The sequence below is a fragment of the Dromaius novaehollandiae genome, chromosome 8, assembly GCF_036370855.1.
Source record: "Dromaius novaehollandiae isolate bDroNov1 chromosome 8, bDroNov1.hap1, whole genome shotgun sequence".
NCBI classification, from domain to species: Eukaryota; Metazoa; Chordata; class Aves; order Casuariiformes; family Dromaiidae; genus Dromaius; species Dromaius novaehollandiae.
In genome coordinates, this window is record NC_088105.1 from 31,564,647 (window position 1) to 31,578,911 (window position 14,265).

Genomic DNA, 14,265 nt, shown 5'->3' on the forward strand with positions numbered 1-14,265 from the left:
TAACTGAAAATAGGATGCAGTGTTGCTAGAATATATTGTAGCTGTTGCAAAGAGTCAGTAGAGAGTCCTGCTTGTTGCTGGGTCCAGACCTCGGTTTAGGTACCTCCTAATTCTTGGCTTTGATTGAAGGAGGTGGCAAGCTGAAAATACAGTGTTTCTAAAGATCATGGTCTCAGATCACAAATATCAGTGAGAGACTTAGAAATAGAGCACCTGAAATGCTCCTTGGTGGTTTTTAATCTATTTTAATCTGTGTGTTTATATGTCACTGATCGGTTTGCTAACACATTGGTGTGAATTGCACTAGTTTGTATGTCTCTGCCCCTCCATCCAGCCATTAGAAAATGGCAAGTGAATGCAAATATTAATATAATATTATCATATTAAAAAGATTTGCCGAAAGCTCAGAATCTTCCCTTGTATCAGCTAAAATCTTTGGCTGCTCCATTTATGAGCATGGGTGTACATTTTTTGATATTTGCTATGCATAAGAGAAAAATGACTTATTTATTTTTGTGGTGTTCTCCCGGGATGAGGACCATAAGGAGGTAGGGTATGTCTTTGAAGGGCTTTTATGGTTGTCTGCCTATGACACATTAGTAACCACTGTGGATGCATTTCAGTAGTGCATTGCGTTTTGGATATCCAAAAAGTAGCAGAGCAATGATGTTTTAATTAAAAAAAAAAGACAAAACAAAACCCCATTTCCTTTTCTCTCCCTCTTCCCTCAGAAGAAAACCCTCAAAATACACCTGCTTACGTGTCCTTTTCTCTTTCCCCCTACATTCATTGTACTTCTGAGCACAGGGAACGATGCCATTGAGCTGGCACTAGGTAAGGTTCAGGGATCATCTCTGTGCTTGCTCAGTATTTGACACCCAGGAGTCGCCTTGACCCTTCCTCCTTAACATCTCCTGCAGGGTCCGGATGGGGGGGGATCAGTTCTTAATTGATTTCTCTCTCAGAAGTAAGGTGAGCTTGAGACAACTAAAAGGAAAGCTTGGAGAGACAAGGGAGGTGGAATGGGGTGGGAGGGACGAGGACAAAGAAATTAAAGACAATGTAGGAATACCAAAGACTACTTTCCACATCTTTTTCATTTGTTTTTCTGTTTCTTATCATAGTTCTTTGTCTTTTCTATTCTGTTATTTAAAGACTCCTTTTTTCCCCTGCTAGCCAATTTGTGTTTCCCCTTTATGCTGTGTTGTAAAAGGAAGCAATGGGGCATTTCAGATTAAACACGTAGAAAGTGGCAATAATATTTCTTTTGGGGGACTAACCTGAAACACAAGAAGTTTGTTTTATAAGATATGGAAGGACTGGGCAGGTGATTTTCTCGTGAATAAGGAAATGAGTGGCAGCAGGGCAGTAACTGGCGTGAAGGGAAGTATATGCAGATTTTCATATAGTTTTCCTGTATAGGAGCTGACTCTATTGAAATTCCTTTCTTTAACATCTTTATTCTAACATTTGGTAACGAGCTAAACTTGCGCAGTCATTTCAAACCATAGAAAGAAAACTCAATTTAATATGTTGCAAATTAAAGCTACTTTATGTTGTGAAAATGTCTCCATAAAACAGAGTAATTGGTTATGTAAATAATGAACTGCTTAAATATACCAGGCCAGAAAGCTTTTTAAAGTTTTTAAATACCAAAAAACCTCATTAGTTATGGCAAATGAGACCACTTCTCTTGTTTGTGAGCGTGAATTATTGTGTTTTAGCCAGAAAAACCTATTGCTAATTGCATCATTGAAATGATCCTGAAGTACAAGTGAATTTAATAGATTTTCTTTATTTTGAAAAACATGGATTTGAATGTTACACTTTACATTTAAAGTACAAACATTGAAAAATAAGATAAAGTACTTGTATAAAGAATATATGGCAGTTGATTCTTTATCTTTTACTGCAGGGGTGGGGTCAGGGGATGGGATGGGAGCTCGGGTTCCTGAAAAAATGAGGTTATTGTCTGGTGATTACTTGGCTGAATTTACCGAATACTTGTGATTACCTGGTTGAATTGACTGAATGACAAAGACAAGGTATATCTAGTCAGCAGAGATTTAATGGCTCAACGCAGGCTCTCCGGAGGTAGGGAAATGAGGGATTACAGGTGTTTCTGTACACAGAACAAAAGAGAGAGGGGAAGGTGTTAGCAACACACTATGCTGACTGATACCGCACTTCGGAAAATTGATGTTCTGATTGCAATTGCTTTCTTAACAAGAGCCTAAGTGTGAATTTATTGGAGCTTGGCCTCGCAGTTCTCGTGCTTTGGTTTCCATCGGTATATTAGCTCAATTGCAGCACTGTGACTTGCATATCCCAGTTATTGGCCCTGCTGAACCCCAGGGGAGGACAGTGATTTTAATTTCATGCCCCAGTAGCTGCACTTCGTGACGGATGGGGCTTTCAGATGGGGGAATCGGCTGGTAAATCACACGCCGCCGCCTGCCGTACCTGGGCGGCCGGGATGGGCTCAGGCTTGGGCTCGGGAACGGCAGCGGGGTCCTCGCGCCCCGGGGGCTCTCGCGCCTCCCTGCCAGGGGCAGCAGCGGGGGAAGCCCCGGCATGACCCCAGCACCCTCCAGACGAGCGCCTCGTCAGCGGCAGCGGCTTATTAGGCGGCACGCCGCAGCGCCTGGGAGCAGCAGGCTATATAACCCCGTGATTTCGGGCTGCTGCGATCGGTTGCGAACGAGAGGTCGGCGGAGATGTCCGGGCTGTCCTGCGAGAGGGGGCGGCGGGAAGAGGCAGCTCTCCTGGGGCTCCTGGAGCAGCAGCGCTGCGCCGAGATGATGGCTGAGTGGCTGTTACAAGTTGTGTTCGGTTTTCGTAACTCTGTACTCTGCTCCATTTCCCCCCCCCCCCCCTTTTGCTTTTCTTTATCGCTTGGTAGTCGGGTTAGCTTTTCATTTTTCAGAGAGACACATGATTAAGTCAGTTACATTTTTACATTACTTTGCCTAAATGAGAAAGGGAGAAAACAAAAGGACTTGATTTAAAACAATAAGTTGGCTTTGACACCTATAAACAGAAGCAAAAAGATGAATTAGTATGTTTTGCGTAATATAACTTATGTAGGGGGGAAAAAGAGGACTTTGCAATTGCGTGGCTCGTACTTGAATGTTAATGTGTAATCTTTTCATCCCAACTCACCTAACCTCTGGTGATCGAGGATGGCTCTCCAAATATGAAATCATTAATTTCTTTCCAGAACTCGTGTTTTTCCTCCTAAGTTTGGGTAATGCATTAGGAACGAATACTAATCTTCCTTTTAATCTTTTTTTTTTTTTTTCTAATTAGAAAATGTCTTTTAGTTAGCAAAAAATCTCAACCTGTTATTTCAATACTTTCAAAATAATATTCTTTATACTACTAAAACCGGGAAACATCTCTGATGTTGTTTTTAGATTAGCAGTTATATAGTTTTCTTCGAGGTTAAAACCTAGCTGTAGCTTATCAATGCTGAATTACGGAAATAACATATTTAGACCTTTGTCAAAATGAGAAGTATTGAACTTTTTACTTCTCTTGTTTAGTTAAAAAAAATCAGGGATAGATTGTTCAACAATGCTGCTTATGCTTTTCTAGCTCAGAATTTGTGCTTTCTTGTGTTTTTATTGTTCATTTAGGTGACGATCAGTGTTTTGACTTCTCAGCTGTATGTCTTTCGCTTTTTGGTGCTAATGAACAATGCTAAATGAACCTTTTTGTTTCCTGCTGCTTGAATCCTTGTTGGTTAAAATATCGTTCCTACAAGCAACTGAAAAGCTTGGTGGTGAACTTTGTCATCGAGCTGCTTTTGGACTTTACTAAGTGGCTGTGCTAAAGCCTGATTTTTAGACCTTTGTGAAAACTGGCTTTAGTTTGTCTCAGGTTTTCATGTCACTGGAACCATCTTTTATCAGCCTGAAATGAAATACTATTTACTTGCACTTTAGGGCTCATAATGTAACCATTGTGCCTCTGAGCAAAAAAAGTAATTGTTTTTGGTTTTTCAAATTAGTCTTTGTATTTTTACATTATTAGTTTTTAATGTATTGATTGTTATAAAAAGCACCCCCCACCACACGCACATCTTGAAACTAAGCCTTGAGTTTATACTGAAATCCAATAATGTGAAAGAATAGGAGTGGACAAGAAAAAATTCTCTGAATTAGGTTTCTGCATATTATAGATTTGCTTGTGTGTTTGGTACAACAGAGTATACAGTACAATGCAGTAGGTGCTTGGTGGGATTTATGGAATGAAATCAAGAGAAATTTAAAGGCTGGGTTTTTCATGATGATGAACATAAATTGTTCAAATTCTACCTAAAAATAAAGCTGAGAAACGTGTGTAGATGTTGGTAATTATCTAGACTTCAGCATCATGGGAAGCTTAAATTGAAAAAAACAGTATTCCTATTTTCCGTTTTAAAATAAAATAAAAAAATCACATGTAATAAAACTGATAAGCAACATAATGCAAACAGAGCCTTTGGAATATCTCTTGCTTGATAAAGGCAGTCAGTTGTAATGGAAAAGCTATATGCAACTTGGCATCCTTGACCGAGCTGAGCTCATTGCCTGGCTGGACTCAGTCATGCCTTTGCTGCTGAATTACGGTTACTGAGTGGGCGATTGCTCTGCCTTCAGCGTTTGATGTATAGAAATGAAGAGTTCACTGTTAGGACCATAACGTGCTGTTTTGCTCTCTGCAGGCCCACGAGCGATCCGAGAGCTCAGAGGTTGCTTTCGTTACTCAACTTGTGAAAAAGCTGATGATTATCATTGCGCGACCAGCTCGGCTGCTTGAGTGCCTGGTAAGTTTGGTCCTCGGGAGAGCACGAGTGTGATCTAAAGGGTATGTATTTGAGGAGATAGGGAACATACAGCCTTTGAGAGAAAGCTTAAACTCCGATGAAAACATTGACGAGAAAGAAATCAGCATTAAAAAAAAGGGAGTGCTAAGAGTCTTTTACAGTAATATAGAAGTATCTTTTTAACAAGGTGCCAGTTGCAACAACAGCTAATAGGGTTTTAGTGTAAATTCTAAAATTAAATTAAATTAAGGGGGAGGGGTCAGATGTACATGCTGGCATCATTTCATGCAACTTGCTGTCACCTGATTTTCCTCATGTTGTCAACAGGTATCGTGAAGATACAGCGTGTGAATGTATGGTCTGCCTGAGATGCCTAAAGAGTTTTGCTAAGGAAGAACCATTACCAAAAGTTCCCTTCCATGATATAAATGATGTTTGGGCTCTCAGATTGAAACTCTTTCTGTGGACAGCAGTTCCTGAAAAGCCTGGTGTCAGGTTTTCTAACTGTGAAAATAGAGAGAGATAGGACAGGGAGAGACCCAAGCAGGTTTGTTAGGCATGGAGAAATCCTCTTCAATGCAATTAAAATATATGGAAAATTAGGTCTCATCATGCTTTTCAACAAATTATTTGGGCTAATAAGAAGGTATTTTTATATTTAGTTCTAGGAAATAGCGAAGATTGTTCAGGCCATCTCAATGAAATAGGACACTGTATCCCAAAAACTTGCAACTCTGAAAATATTTTGTTAGCTATAGTGGGCAAGCAGCATGAATATGCATTCCCACTGTGAAGCTGTGGCAAGAGAGTTAGTATTATCCTTGGATAGATAGGGAAAGAGGTGATTATGTCTGTGTTGCATACAACGTTCTGTGGCGATTGATTATGGTGGTCACTTCTGTGACTGCATTTCAAAATGATGTTGAAAGGTTGGAGAGTGCAGGGAAGAGTCAGAAAAAGTTGTTTGAGGGCTGGAGCTGCCAATAACTTACAGTGGAACCTTAAGAAACTTCATCTATTTATCATTGTCAAAAGGAAGGTAAAGACACGATTGCTCATGCTTTACAAATAAGTCCAGGTACCAGATAGAGACATAAGGATGGAAAGTAGATCCATTCATATTAAAAAATTGTGATAGCAAATGTGATAAAGTGTAAAAAAAGTGATAGCAAAATGCTTCTATGAAGTAGTCAGTTTTTTCTCTTGTAAATCCTTGCATCTAAGCTGAATATCTTTTTGGAAACTAGGCTTTGTTGCAAATGACTTTTTAGAAGTAACCAGATGAAATTCCCTGGCCTATGTTATTTGAGAGGTCCAAGCATATGACCTAATGGTTCTTTCTGAACATAAAAATGAGAGGGAAGCTGCATCTGACTGAGGCATATTGAATCTAGCGTATCCAGGGGTGACTTTTTAATCACTGGAATCATGAGAAGATAAACGAGTTTGGCCGAGCTTTCTTTGATAAGGTAGATGAGAATGGGCCAACCTTTCCAATGACATTAGTTTTAGAAAACACCTGCAACCTCAGGTGGACTGCTTTGCTGTGTGAACCCTTTGGTGCAAGGAAGACCACTTTCGGTGATGAAGTAGGCCACACAACTAGCAAGACAGATGCCTACACTTGTTTATTCAAGAAGTCTCCACTACATTACATTGAAAATCCTGGACACAACTTCATCCGAATTGGGATTTCTTTGGCTTTGAAAGCCATTTTTGTGATTTAGATGAGTTCTGTGATTCCAGTTATCTTCAAGCATGTCTTTAAAATGTTTTTTTGGGAGTGAAGACAATAAAGAAAGCAAATAAATTAAAACTTATTGTATTTGCTGTGCTTACAACCACCCTCTATGCTTATGTATGCTCTGTTGGTAACACGTCGTCTAGGAAGGCACAAAACTTTGGCAGGTTTTGTGAGCCCATCTCTGTAGCTGGAAGCAGTTCCAAACTCGAACCAGCTCTTAGCTGCAGATCAGGAGATCTCCGGGTTCCTGCACTACCTCCTGCACCTGCCATTCTGCAAAGCGTGCGGGAGCAGGTGGAAGCAGAAAAGTCATTGAGTTTTGAGTAATGAGCTCCAAAGCATGTAGTGACAACCTTGAAAATGAAGTGGCTAGATCCCAAAGTCTAAAAGTGATGTCTGGATCTGTATATTAGTCTTTCTTTTTAAGCTTTATTACCTTTCTAGCAATTTTTTTGTATTTATTTGTTTATTTTATTCTGCTGACATGAAGACTTCAGTATTAATGTTCCTTTTATCCCATAAAGGAGCAAGATCTATAGCAATAGAGAGTCTACCATTTAAATAGCTTGGGAATTGCATTGTTTTTGCAATTTAACCTTTAACTTCATTGTTTGCTTATTAGATTGTAAAAGTAGGTAGTTTATTCTTCTCTTAGGTTCCTTTTCCATAGGACTTTTGGTCTCTTAGTAGGGGCTATTCTTTTTCGTTTAGGTACAACTGTATTCAGAGAATTAAATAAACCTGCCAACAAGAAGGCATAGCTTAAATTTATTTTATTTCTTGATTTTTTTTCTTTTATATATTTAAATTTTTTGGTACCAGGTGTTTTTCTACTGTCTTTTGCCCACCAATAAATGTCCTACAATTGTACCATGGTACTGGTACTTTTCAGTATGGTTCCTGCTCTTGGTCCTTACTGAAGCACTTGATAAATCATCTTCCAGTCAAGTTAGAAGGGAGCGTTGTGTTTTGAGTCATTGCCATCTTTGGCCATACAAGCCATTTAGTGCAACCAAGAAAGAGCGTCTTTTCTCCTTTTTTCTAACCACTCAAATATGCTTATATGTCATATTCTCTGTTTTTCTTATTTGCAATTCTGTACTCTCTCTTCAATTGCTGATCATTTTCAGGTCAGTTCTTTTTCTGCTATCCTTCACTGCTGTAAGCTGTAACTCCTCCCCTCTTCTCCTCCAGTTGCACTGAAAAATGTTTAAAGAGTCTTGGCAAAGCTGCTTGCTGCTGCTAAAGGGCAAGGTTTGAAGAGGAGGGTTAAAGTGCATTAGTTAACTTGCTTCTGAGCAGCAGTGCTTCTACACTCAAAAGCTGGTCTTTTATTTCCAACTAGATCTGTTCATCTGACAAAGGAGAACACACCTGGTTATATACGTCACTTTCCTTAGGGATCCTGTACATCAGACTTGAGCTGATTAGATGATCCACCCCCTCCAAACCCGTTACACTATTTCATATGTATCGAAAATGAAGTCTTCTCTGTTGATAAAATAGCAATTGCTGTTTTATAAATAAATTTTAATGCTATTTTATAAATAAATAATTTCTAATGTTATTTTACAAATAAAATAGCAATTGCTATTTTATTAACAATTGCTGAGGTTGGGACAGTTGCAGAATTGGGTGGGAAGGTGTAAGATTTGATCAGAACTGATATTTGAAAGCGGGAGATGCCCATTTTGGCTTAACTCAGCTGTCAGACAGAGGTGGCAGAAGGAGGCACCTTTCACTGGCATATCCCAAGGGTGACAAAATTAGGAGGTGGGTCCAGATAAATTCCTGCATTCTTATGACTGTATTGACCTGATAGTCTGGTTTTGGTTTATGAAGAGTCTCTACAATCCTTGTGACGTTTGAATGGCAGGTCTAAGCCAGAGGACATTTGGCAGTCTGTAAATGTGTGAAATAGAGCTTCACTTTTCCCGAGCGGGTGTAATGCATTGGCTTGCTTCTTGTAACTGCAAATGTTTTGCCTCTCTGCTGAGCCCAGAATGGATTTGGGATGTTCCTGAGAAGTCCGGGTGACCCAACCTGTGCTTTCCTCTACGGGAGAGGATCCTTTCATAACTGTGGGACTGAATCATTTACCTCTCTCTGCATCTCTCACTGTCTTGCTCTAGGAGTTTGATCCTGAAGAGTTCTACCACTTGTTGGAAGCTGCAGAAGGCCATGCCAAGGAAGGGCAAGGAATTAAATGCGACATTCCCCGTTACATTATCAGCCAGTTGGGACTTACCAGGGATCCCCTGGAGGGTGAGAACTCTTCTTTTTATACTCCCCAAACTATTAACGGGATAGTCAGATCTCCAGATACTAACCCCTGGTCACTACATAGCTAAAAGGGGCTTTCATTTTATTGGATTGATTTCACTGCCTTTTTTTTTTCCTTGTTTTCCTGTTTGCTGTCCAATTCTAAACTCTCCTTTCCAGCCATATGTGTCAAAGGAGTGTTACTAGCATAAGAATCACACATCAACAGTTAGAATGCTTTGTTTGGGGGGGGGGGTTACTAATGTATCCCTGTATTATAGCTGGAAGAATGTTAGTAAATGGCTTTACATTTTAACTGTTTTTTTCTGTAGTGCTGGAGGGGTAAAACTAAATTTACCTGTTATATTTCTGATCAGCCGCTGTCTGCATGCTGTGGTCTCTTCTGTGCTGGTTGGAAGGAGTTCTGTCATCCCACTTTGTTGTCCCTTCTGGGAAAAGTGTATTTGTTGTGACTTGCCATGGAGTGTGTACACACACGAGCACACACGGTTTTCTATAGTGGGCAAACTATATATATGAAGTCAGTTAGGAGTTCACTTGGATACAAAAGCTTGTATTTCTGGTCCCAAAAGGTATTTAACCAAACAATTTATAATAATTAACCTAGGTTATGTTCAGAGCGATGCTACTTTTGTGGTGAAGATAGTTTATTTTAGGTTTTACAGTTTTTAGAAATGTTGATGTTACACTTAAGCATTTGATAAATTTTTTAAAAAGATCATAAAAATTTACCTTTTACCCATTACATCGGATTTTTATAAGGTCTGTGAAATGACAGTGCGTTTTCAGGCACTGTAGAAGTAATGCCTTAGAAGAAGCTGACAGCTTTTCCACTAGATCCCAGTATTGCATATGGTAAAAATGAATCTGCTCTAAATGTACAGAGCTGCAGAAGGTCTTAATTTTGGAATTTGGGAGTTAATAGTTCTCCTTGCGTTTTGCTCGTTGATTCTTTTCCCCTCTGACAAGTTTTACAAGCCCAAACTGTGGCCTCAGGCACGGCTCACTCAGCGGCAATAGGAAGCGCGGCAGAGACTGGAGATGACTGCGGAATATTTTAGCAGTTGATCGGTACTTTTTGTTTTCTCAGGAGAGCATAATTTTACCATAAATTAGTAGTCTGGATAGGACTAGTCTAACTTCTGCAGTGTTTACTAGAATGACAGTGACAGGTTGACTTCACGTAAAGAGCTCTTCAGGAAAATTTCTACCAAAGATTGCTAAATGCAATTTAATAGCATTTGTTGAAATCTGACATTAAAGGGAAATTTCCTTTGATGCCTGTCTTGGGAGAGAACCTTTCTATCACTAATTCCCCTTACTAAAGTCAAATTTCTTTAGAAATGTGTGGAGATGTCAAGGTGCCTTATTTCCTCTCTGTAAGGAAGGCACCCAGAAATGTCAATGATGTCTGTTCAGAGACTAGTGGCTAATGTAGGATTTGGTTCTGCAAAGTTTATAGCATCTCCTAAGACAGCTGAGTAGCCTAAACTAACCAACTTTCTCACAGTTTGCTGCTCAGCATTTTGCAGAACCGGACACATTTCATGGAGAGAGGTTATTTGAAATGTAATGCTTTTTCTTTTCTGAAGTACATAGGTGCCACCAGGCTATATGCAGACATGTAAGCATGGAATCGGTTTTGCCATTGGATAGCTGGTGGTTTCTGCAAACTTGCATTTATTGCTTTTACTTATTAAAGAAACCATCTAGAATAATTGATACTGAGAAGAGGACCATTAATTATATTCATCTCTATATAAAATATTGCCTGCAGCTCACAAGATGTTAAAGGTTATCACTGTATAATTGGGGACAGAGGGAAAAAATGTGCTTCATAATCTACGAGCACCTCTTAAAATACTGTTTGCCTTGTATAAACAAAGGGAACAGTGTTTGATTGAGATCATTAGGAGTAATCTTTCTGCTTTCTTTTCAGAAATGGCCCAGCTGAATAGCTATGACAGCCCAGACACTCCTGAGACAGATGATTCAGTTGAGGTAAAGCAGTAATACATGCACACTGTCTAGCACTTTTTTCTTTGAAAAGGAGTAGTCTACAGTAAAGAATAAATTATAATGCAGAGTAATTTTAATTAAAAAAAAGGGATGACATTTAAAAATGCATGTTAAAACTAAAGTACACACTCATCAAACTGGTCTATACTGTGGAGGTGAAATGCTTTAAAGATACAAGCAGTCATTATCATTAAGTCTTGTTGATGTTTCTTTACAGTTGCAAGCAAAAATCATTTTCAATTCTTTTCAATTAAAAAAAAATTCTTTATATCTGCATATGTAAAATGTGATGGGAATTTGAGGGAAGTTGACTTTAGTAATGGACTGTTGGAAAAATTTAGTCATATAACTCACCGAGTTTCAAAGATCCTTAATATTTTTAGTTGATTGGTATTTTAAAAATATAGTGTTGAGGAAAAGCCTGAATTTTTTAGTCCACTGACTTACTGTGCTGATATTTGGGAGGGGAGTCTGCAAGGCTCCTAAGGATACAGATTATTATCCTAAAACTGAGCACTCCAGAGATTCAGGATTGGGTTGTGTTTGGGTGAATTCTGCTTAAAAAAGAAAAGGACAGAGAAGTTGTGTAGAGTATGAAGTCATTCCTGCTCCCCTGATGTATGTTTGTTTTTTGTTTTCTTTCCCCAGAGCCGCGGCGCCTCTGTGCAATCAAAGAAAACTCCATCCGAGGAAGAATTTGAAAATATTAAACTGATCAGTAATGGAGCTTATGGGTAATGCTTTTTATACTCTACTTTAGAAGAAAATGCTATTATCATCCTATGCAGTGAAGGGCTATACCAAAGCTAGGCAAATGACTGTTTTCTGTTGGATCCAGAGCATAATGAATACTGCTTGGGCCTTACAAAGGTTCCAAACTTATGAAGTCTTGCGGTAGATGCTTTCTTTAATGTTCTCTGGGTTTATAGGCAATAACACTTTTACGTTGCTGTGGTTTCCGGCTGTGAAGGCCTCGCACTGCGCTGAGCTGACATACAGCTTCCAGCTCGGTGACCCTCTGTAAAAAGTGGTTGCCCTGCATTAAAGCTCTCAGAACAGTTTGCTGAAGTTCTTCCTAGCTGTGACCTCAAGCTTTTTTTTTCTGCAGCATTGGCCTGAGATGACAAAAACATTTTCCCTGAACGTTGTCTCTAAGAGAAGTATTGTCACATGGTTGATTGTGAATTTCTTAGAGAAAAATGTAGCGTCAGGAATTTGAGAAAATTATTTTGCACCCATGTGTTTATTGCTTATCAGGACATTCTGTATTTCCGTTCGTGATATCTGGTTAAGTCCTGTGATTTGTGTTTGTGTAGAGGTTAAATGAGTGAGAATGAAATTCTGTAGTTGCAAATGTTATTGGTTACTCATTAAAATAGCAAAAATTTGAAGGAAAAGGTTATGGTTTTCCATGTATTGAGATTATATATGTAATGTACGTGGCTGTGAGCTTTGAGATACTAAAATAAATGCTAAAATTAGATGGGGGCAGATCTACTTGAGAAGTCATGCGGTAAAAATGCCATTAGATTTTTATTACCTGTTGAAGAATCCAGAATGGAGTTTCTCAGTTGAAACTTTAACCATTCCTACAAACCTATCTAGAATATTAAAGACAGTTCCTGACTCTTTGCAGTTCATAAATCCTTATCAGTGGTATTCAGTAGGCCATAACTGAAAAGGAGTGATACTCAGTAGGCTGTAACAGCAAAACTTAAGCATGTGCTTGAGTGTTTTGTTGAAGTGGACGCTTAGTTAGCAGCAACTCATTTCTTAGAAATTATGCGAAAGAGTGTAAGTATATTTTTTCTTAGTCTATGAAGACACAGTAGAGCAAATCAAAAAGCCATATTGCTGGACACGATTTTATGTTTGCAGTCATATTTCTGCACAGACCCTGTGATTTTAAACATATCTCTGTAAAAATGAGAGGGGTGGAAGTTTTGCTATAACTCGTATCCTGCCTTTTTACTGGTTGTATTTCATAGTCAGCTGCTTGTGAGACATGATACTATGTTAAATGTAATACACTCCAGAGAAAAAGAAGCAAGTACTGATTCAATAAGGCAGGCAGACTGGATGAAAATTTTATTTGCAAACTGTATTATTAACATGCAGGAATCTAATGATCTGCAAATGATAGAAATGTAAGAGATACTTTACTGAAGGAAATCCCTGGTGACAGTGTTACGTCAAATCCATGTTATGGAGCTGGAAAGAAATTGTGCTGGTTCCTTGCATTTTGGACAACGTTTTAGTTAAATGGTGACTATAATGTTGAAAAATACGTAGCTTTGTACTGATGCATAAGGAAGTTTGTGACATTTTTTAGTCACATTGATGACAATGCTACTTAATTCAAAGAGATCTGGTCAGAGTAGCTTTTGGAAGAGAAGCATCATGAGGTTCCTTCTTTTCTAGGGGAGCTTGGCATTGAGATGGGATGTTATGGAGTCACAAATATGTTTGTCAGAATCCCTCCAAAACCGTTCCTGTCCACTATTTAAAATAGTGTGAACTGAAAATGATCCTTTGCTCTTGATATGTGGTTTTCTAGAGCGGTGTATTTGGTGCGACACAAGACCACCCGTCAACGTTTTGCTATGAAGAAGATCAACAAACAGAACCTAATTCTGAGAAACCAGATCCAACAGGCTTTTGTGGAGAGAGATATCTTGACTTTTGCTGAGAACCCCTTTGTAGTCAGCATGTTCTGCTCCTTTGAGACCAAGCGCCATCTCTGCATGGTTATGGAGTATGTGGAAGGTATCTATTGAATGCCGGCATGTTTGTCATAATTTAATCTTGCAAAGGGACCTTAGATAGGATGTGCGTGTAGTGTATACACAGTGTCTCCCATCAGAAAGGATGACGTTTCCAAGTGTTTTATAAAATGTGTACTTCTGGGTGTAATACTGATCACTGCACTGCTCCGAATGTAACAAACAGGAAGAATGTCTTTTGTGTGTGTGATGCTGCTTTTTCATGTAAGGTAAGCACAGTTGGCGCTGCGTCCCTCCGCCTGGGTGCAGGGCGATTATGAAGCCCATGTAGGGAGGAGGTGTACAGGCTGCTTGGGCTGAGCTGGAGAAATGAATCATTCTACCCTGCTAGCATGATTTTGTGTAAGGAGATACTCCATTTGTGAATCCCTGTGACTAATGCAATGTGTTCGTAGTGGACCTGAGGAAATGTAAAGCCACATATAGAGAGGTTGCTGGGGTGAGAAGTCAGCATGAACTTTCCAGTTTTTACTGGAAAGAGACCCTTTGGTTCTCCTGTGGGAGGCCATGGCTAGATCCATAGCGTGCTTGGCACTAAGGTTAGAAAAAGAGAGCTAAGAAACATTACCAAGCGGCGCAGTCTTTGTTCTCTGTCAGCTTTTTCGAGAATACAATATTTTCTGCTG

General features: G+C 39.2%; 1 protein-coding gene across 10 annotated transcripts in view; it reads left to right on the top strand.

Annotated features, from left to right (window-relative positions):
* MAST2 (microtubule associated serine/threonine kinase 2) overlaps window positions 1-14,265 on the top strand; it is a 205,478-nt gene that overhangs the window by 163,178 nt on the left and 28,035 nt on the right. For all 10 annotated transcript variants that reach the window (XM_064516146.1, XM_064516152.1, XM_064516147.1 and 7 more), the window contains 5 exons: window positions 4,709-4,810; window positions 8,687-8,819; window positions 10,777-10,838; window positions 11,505-11,590; window positions 13,414-13,622. In XM_064516146.1, coding sequence (XP_064372216.1) covers window positions 4,709-4,810; window positions 8,687-8,819; window positions 10,777-10,838; window positions 11,505-11,590; window positions 13,414-13,622 — 592 coding nt within the window. The remainder of the gene's footprint in view (window positions 1-4,708; window positions 4,811-8,686; window positions 8,820-10,776; window positions 10,839-11,504; window positions 11,591-13,413; window positions 13,623-14,265) is intronic.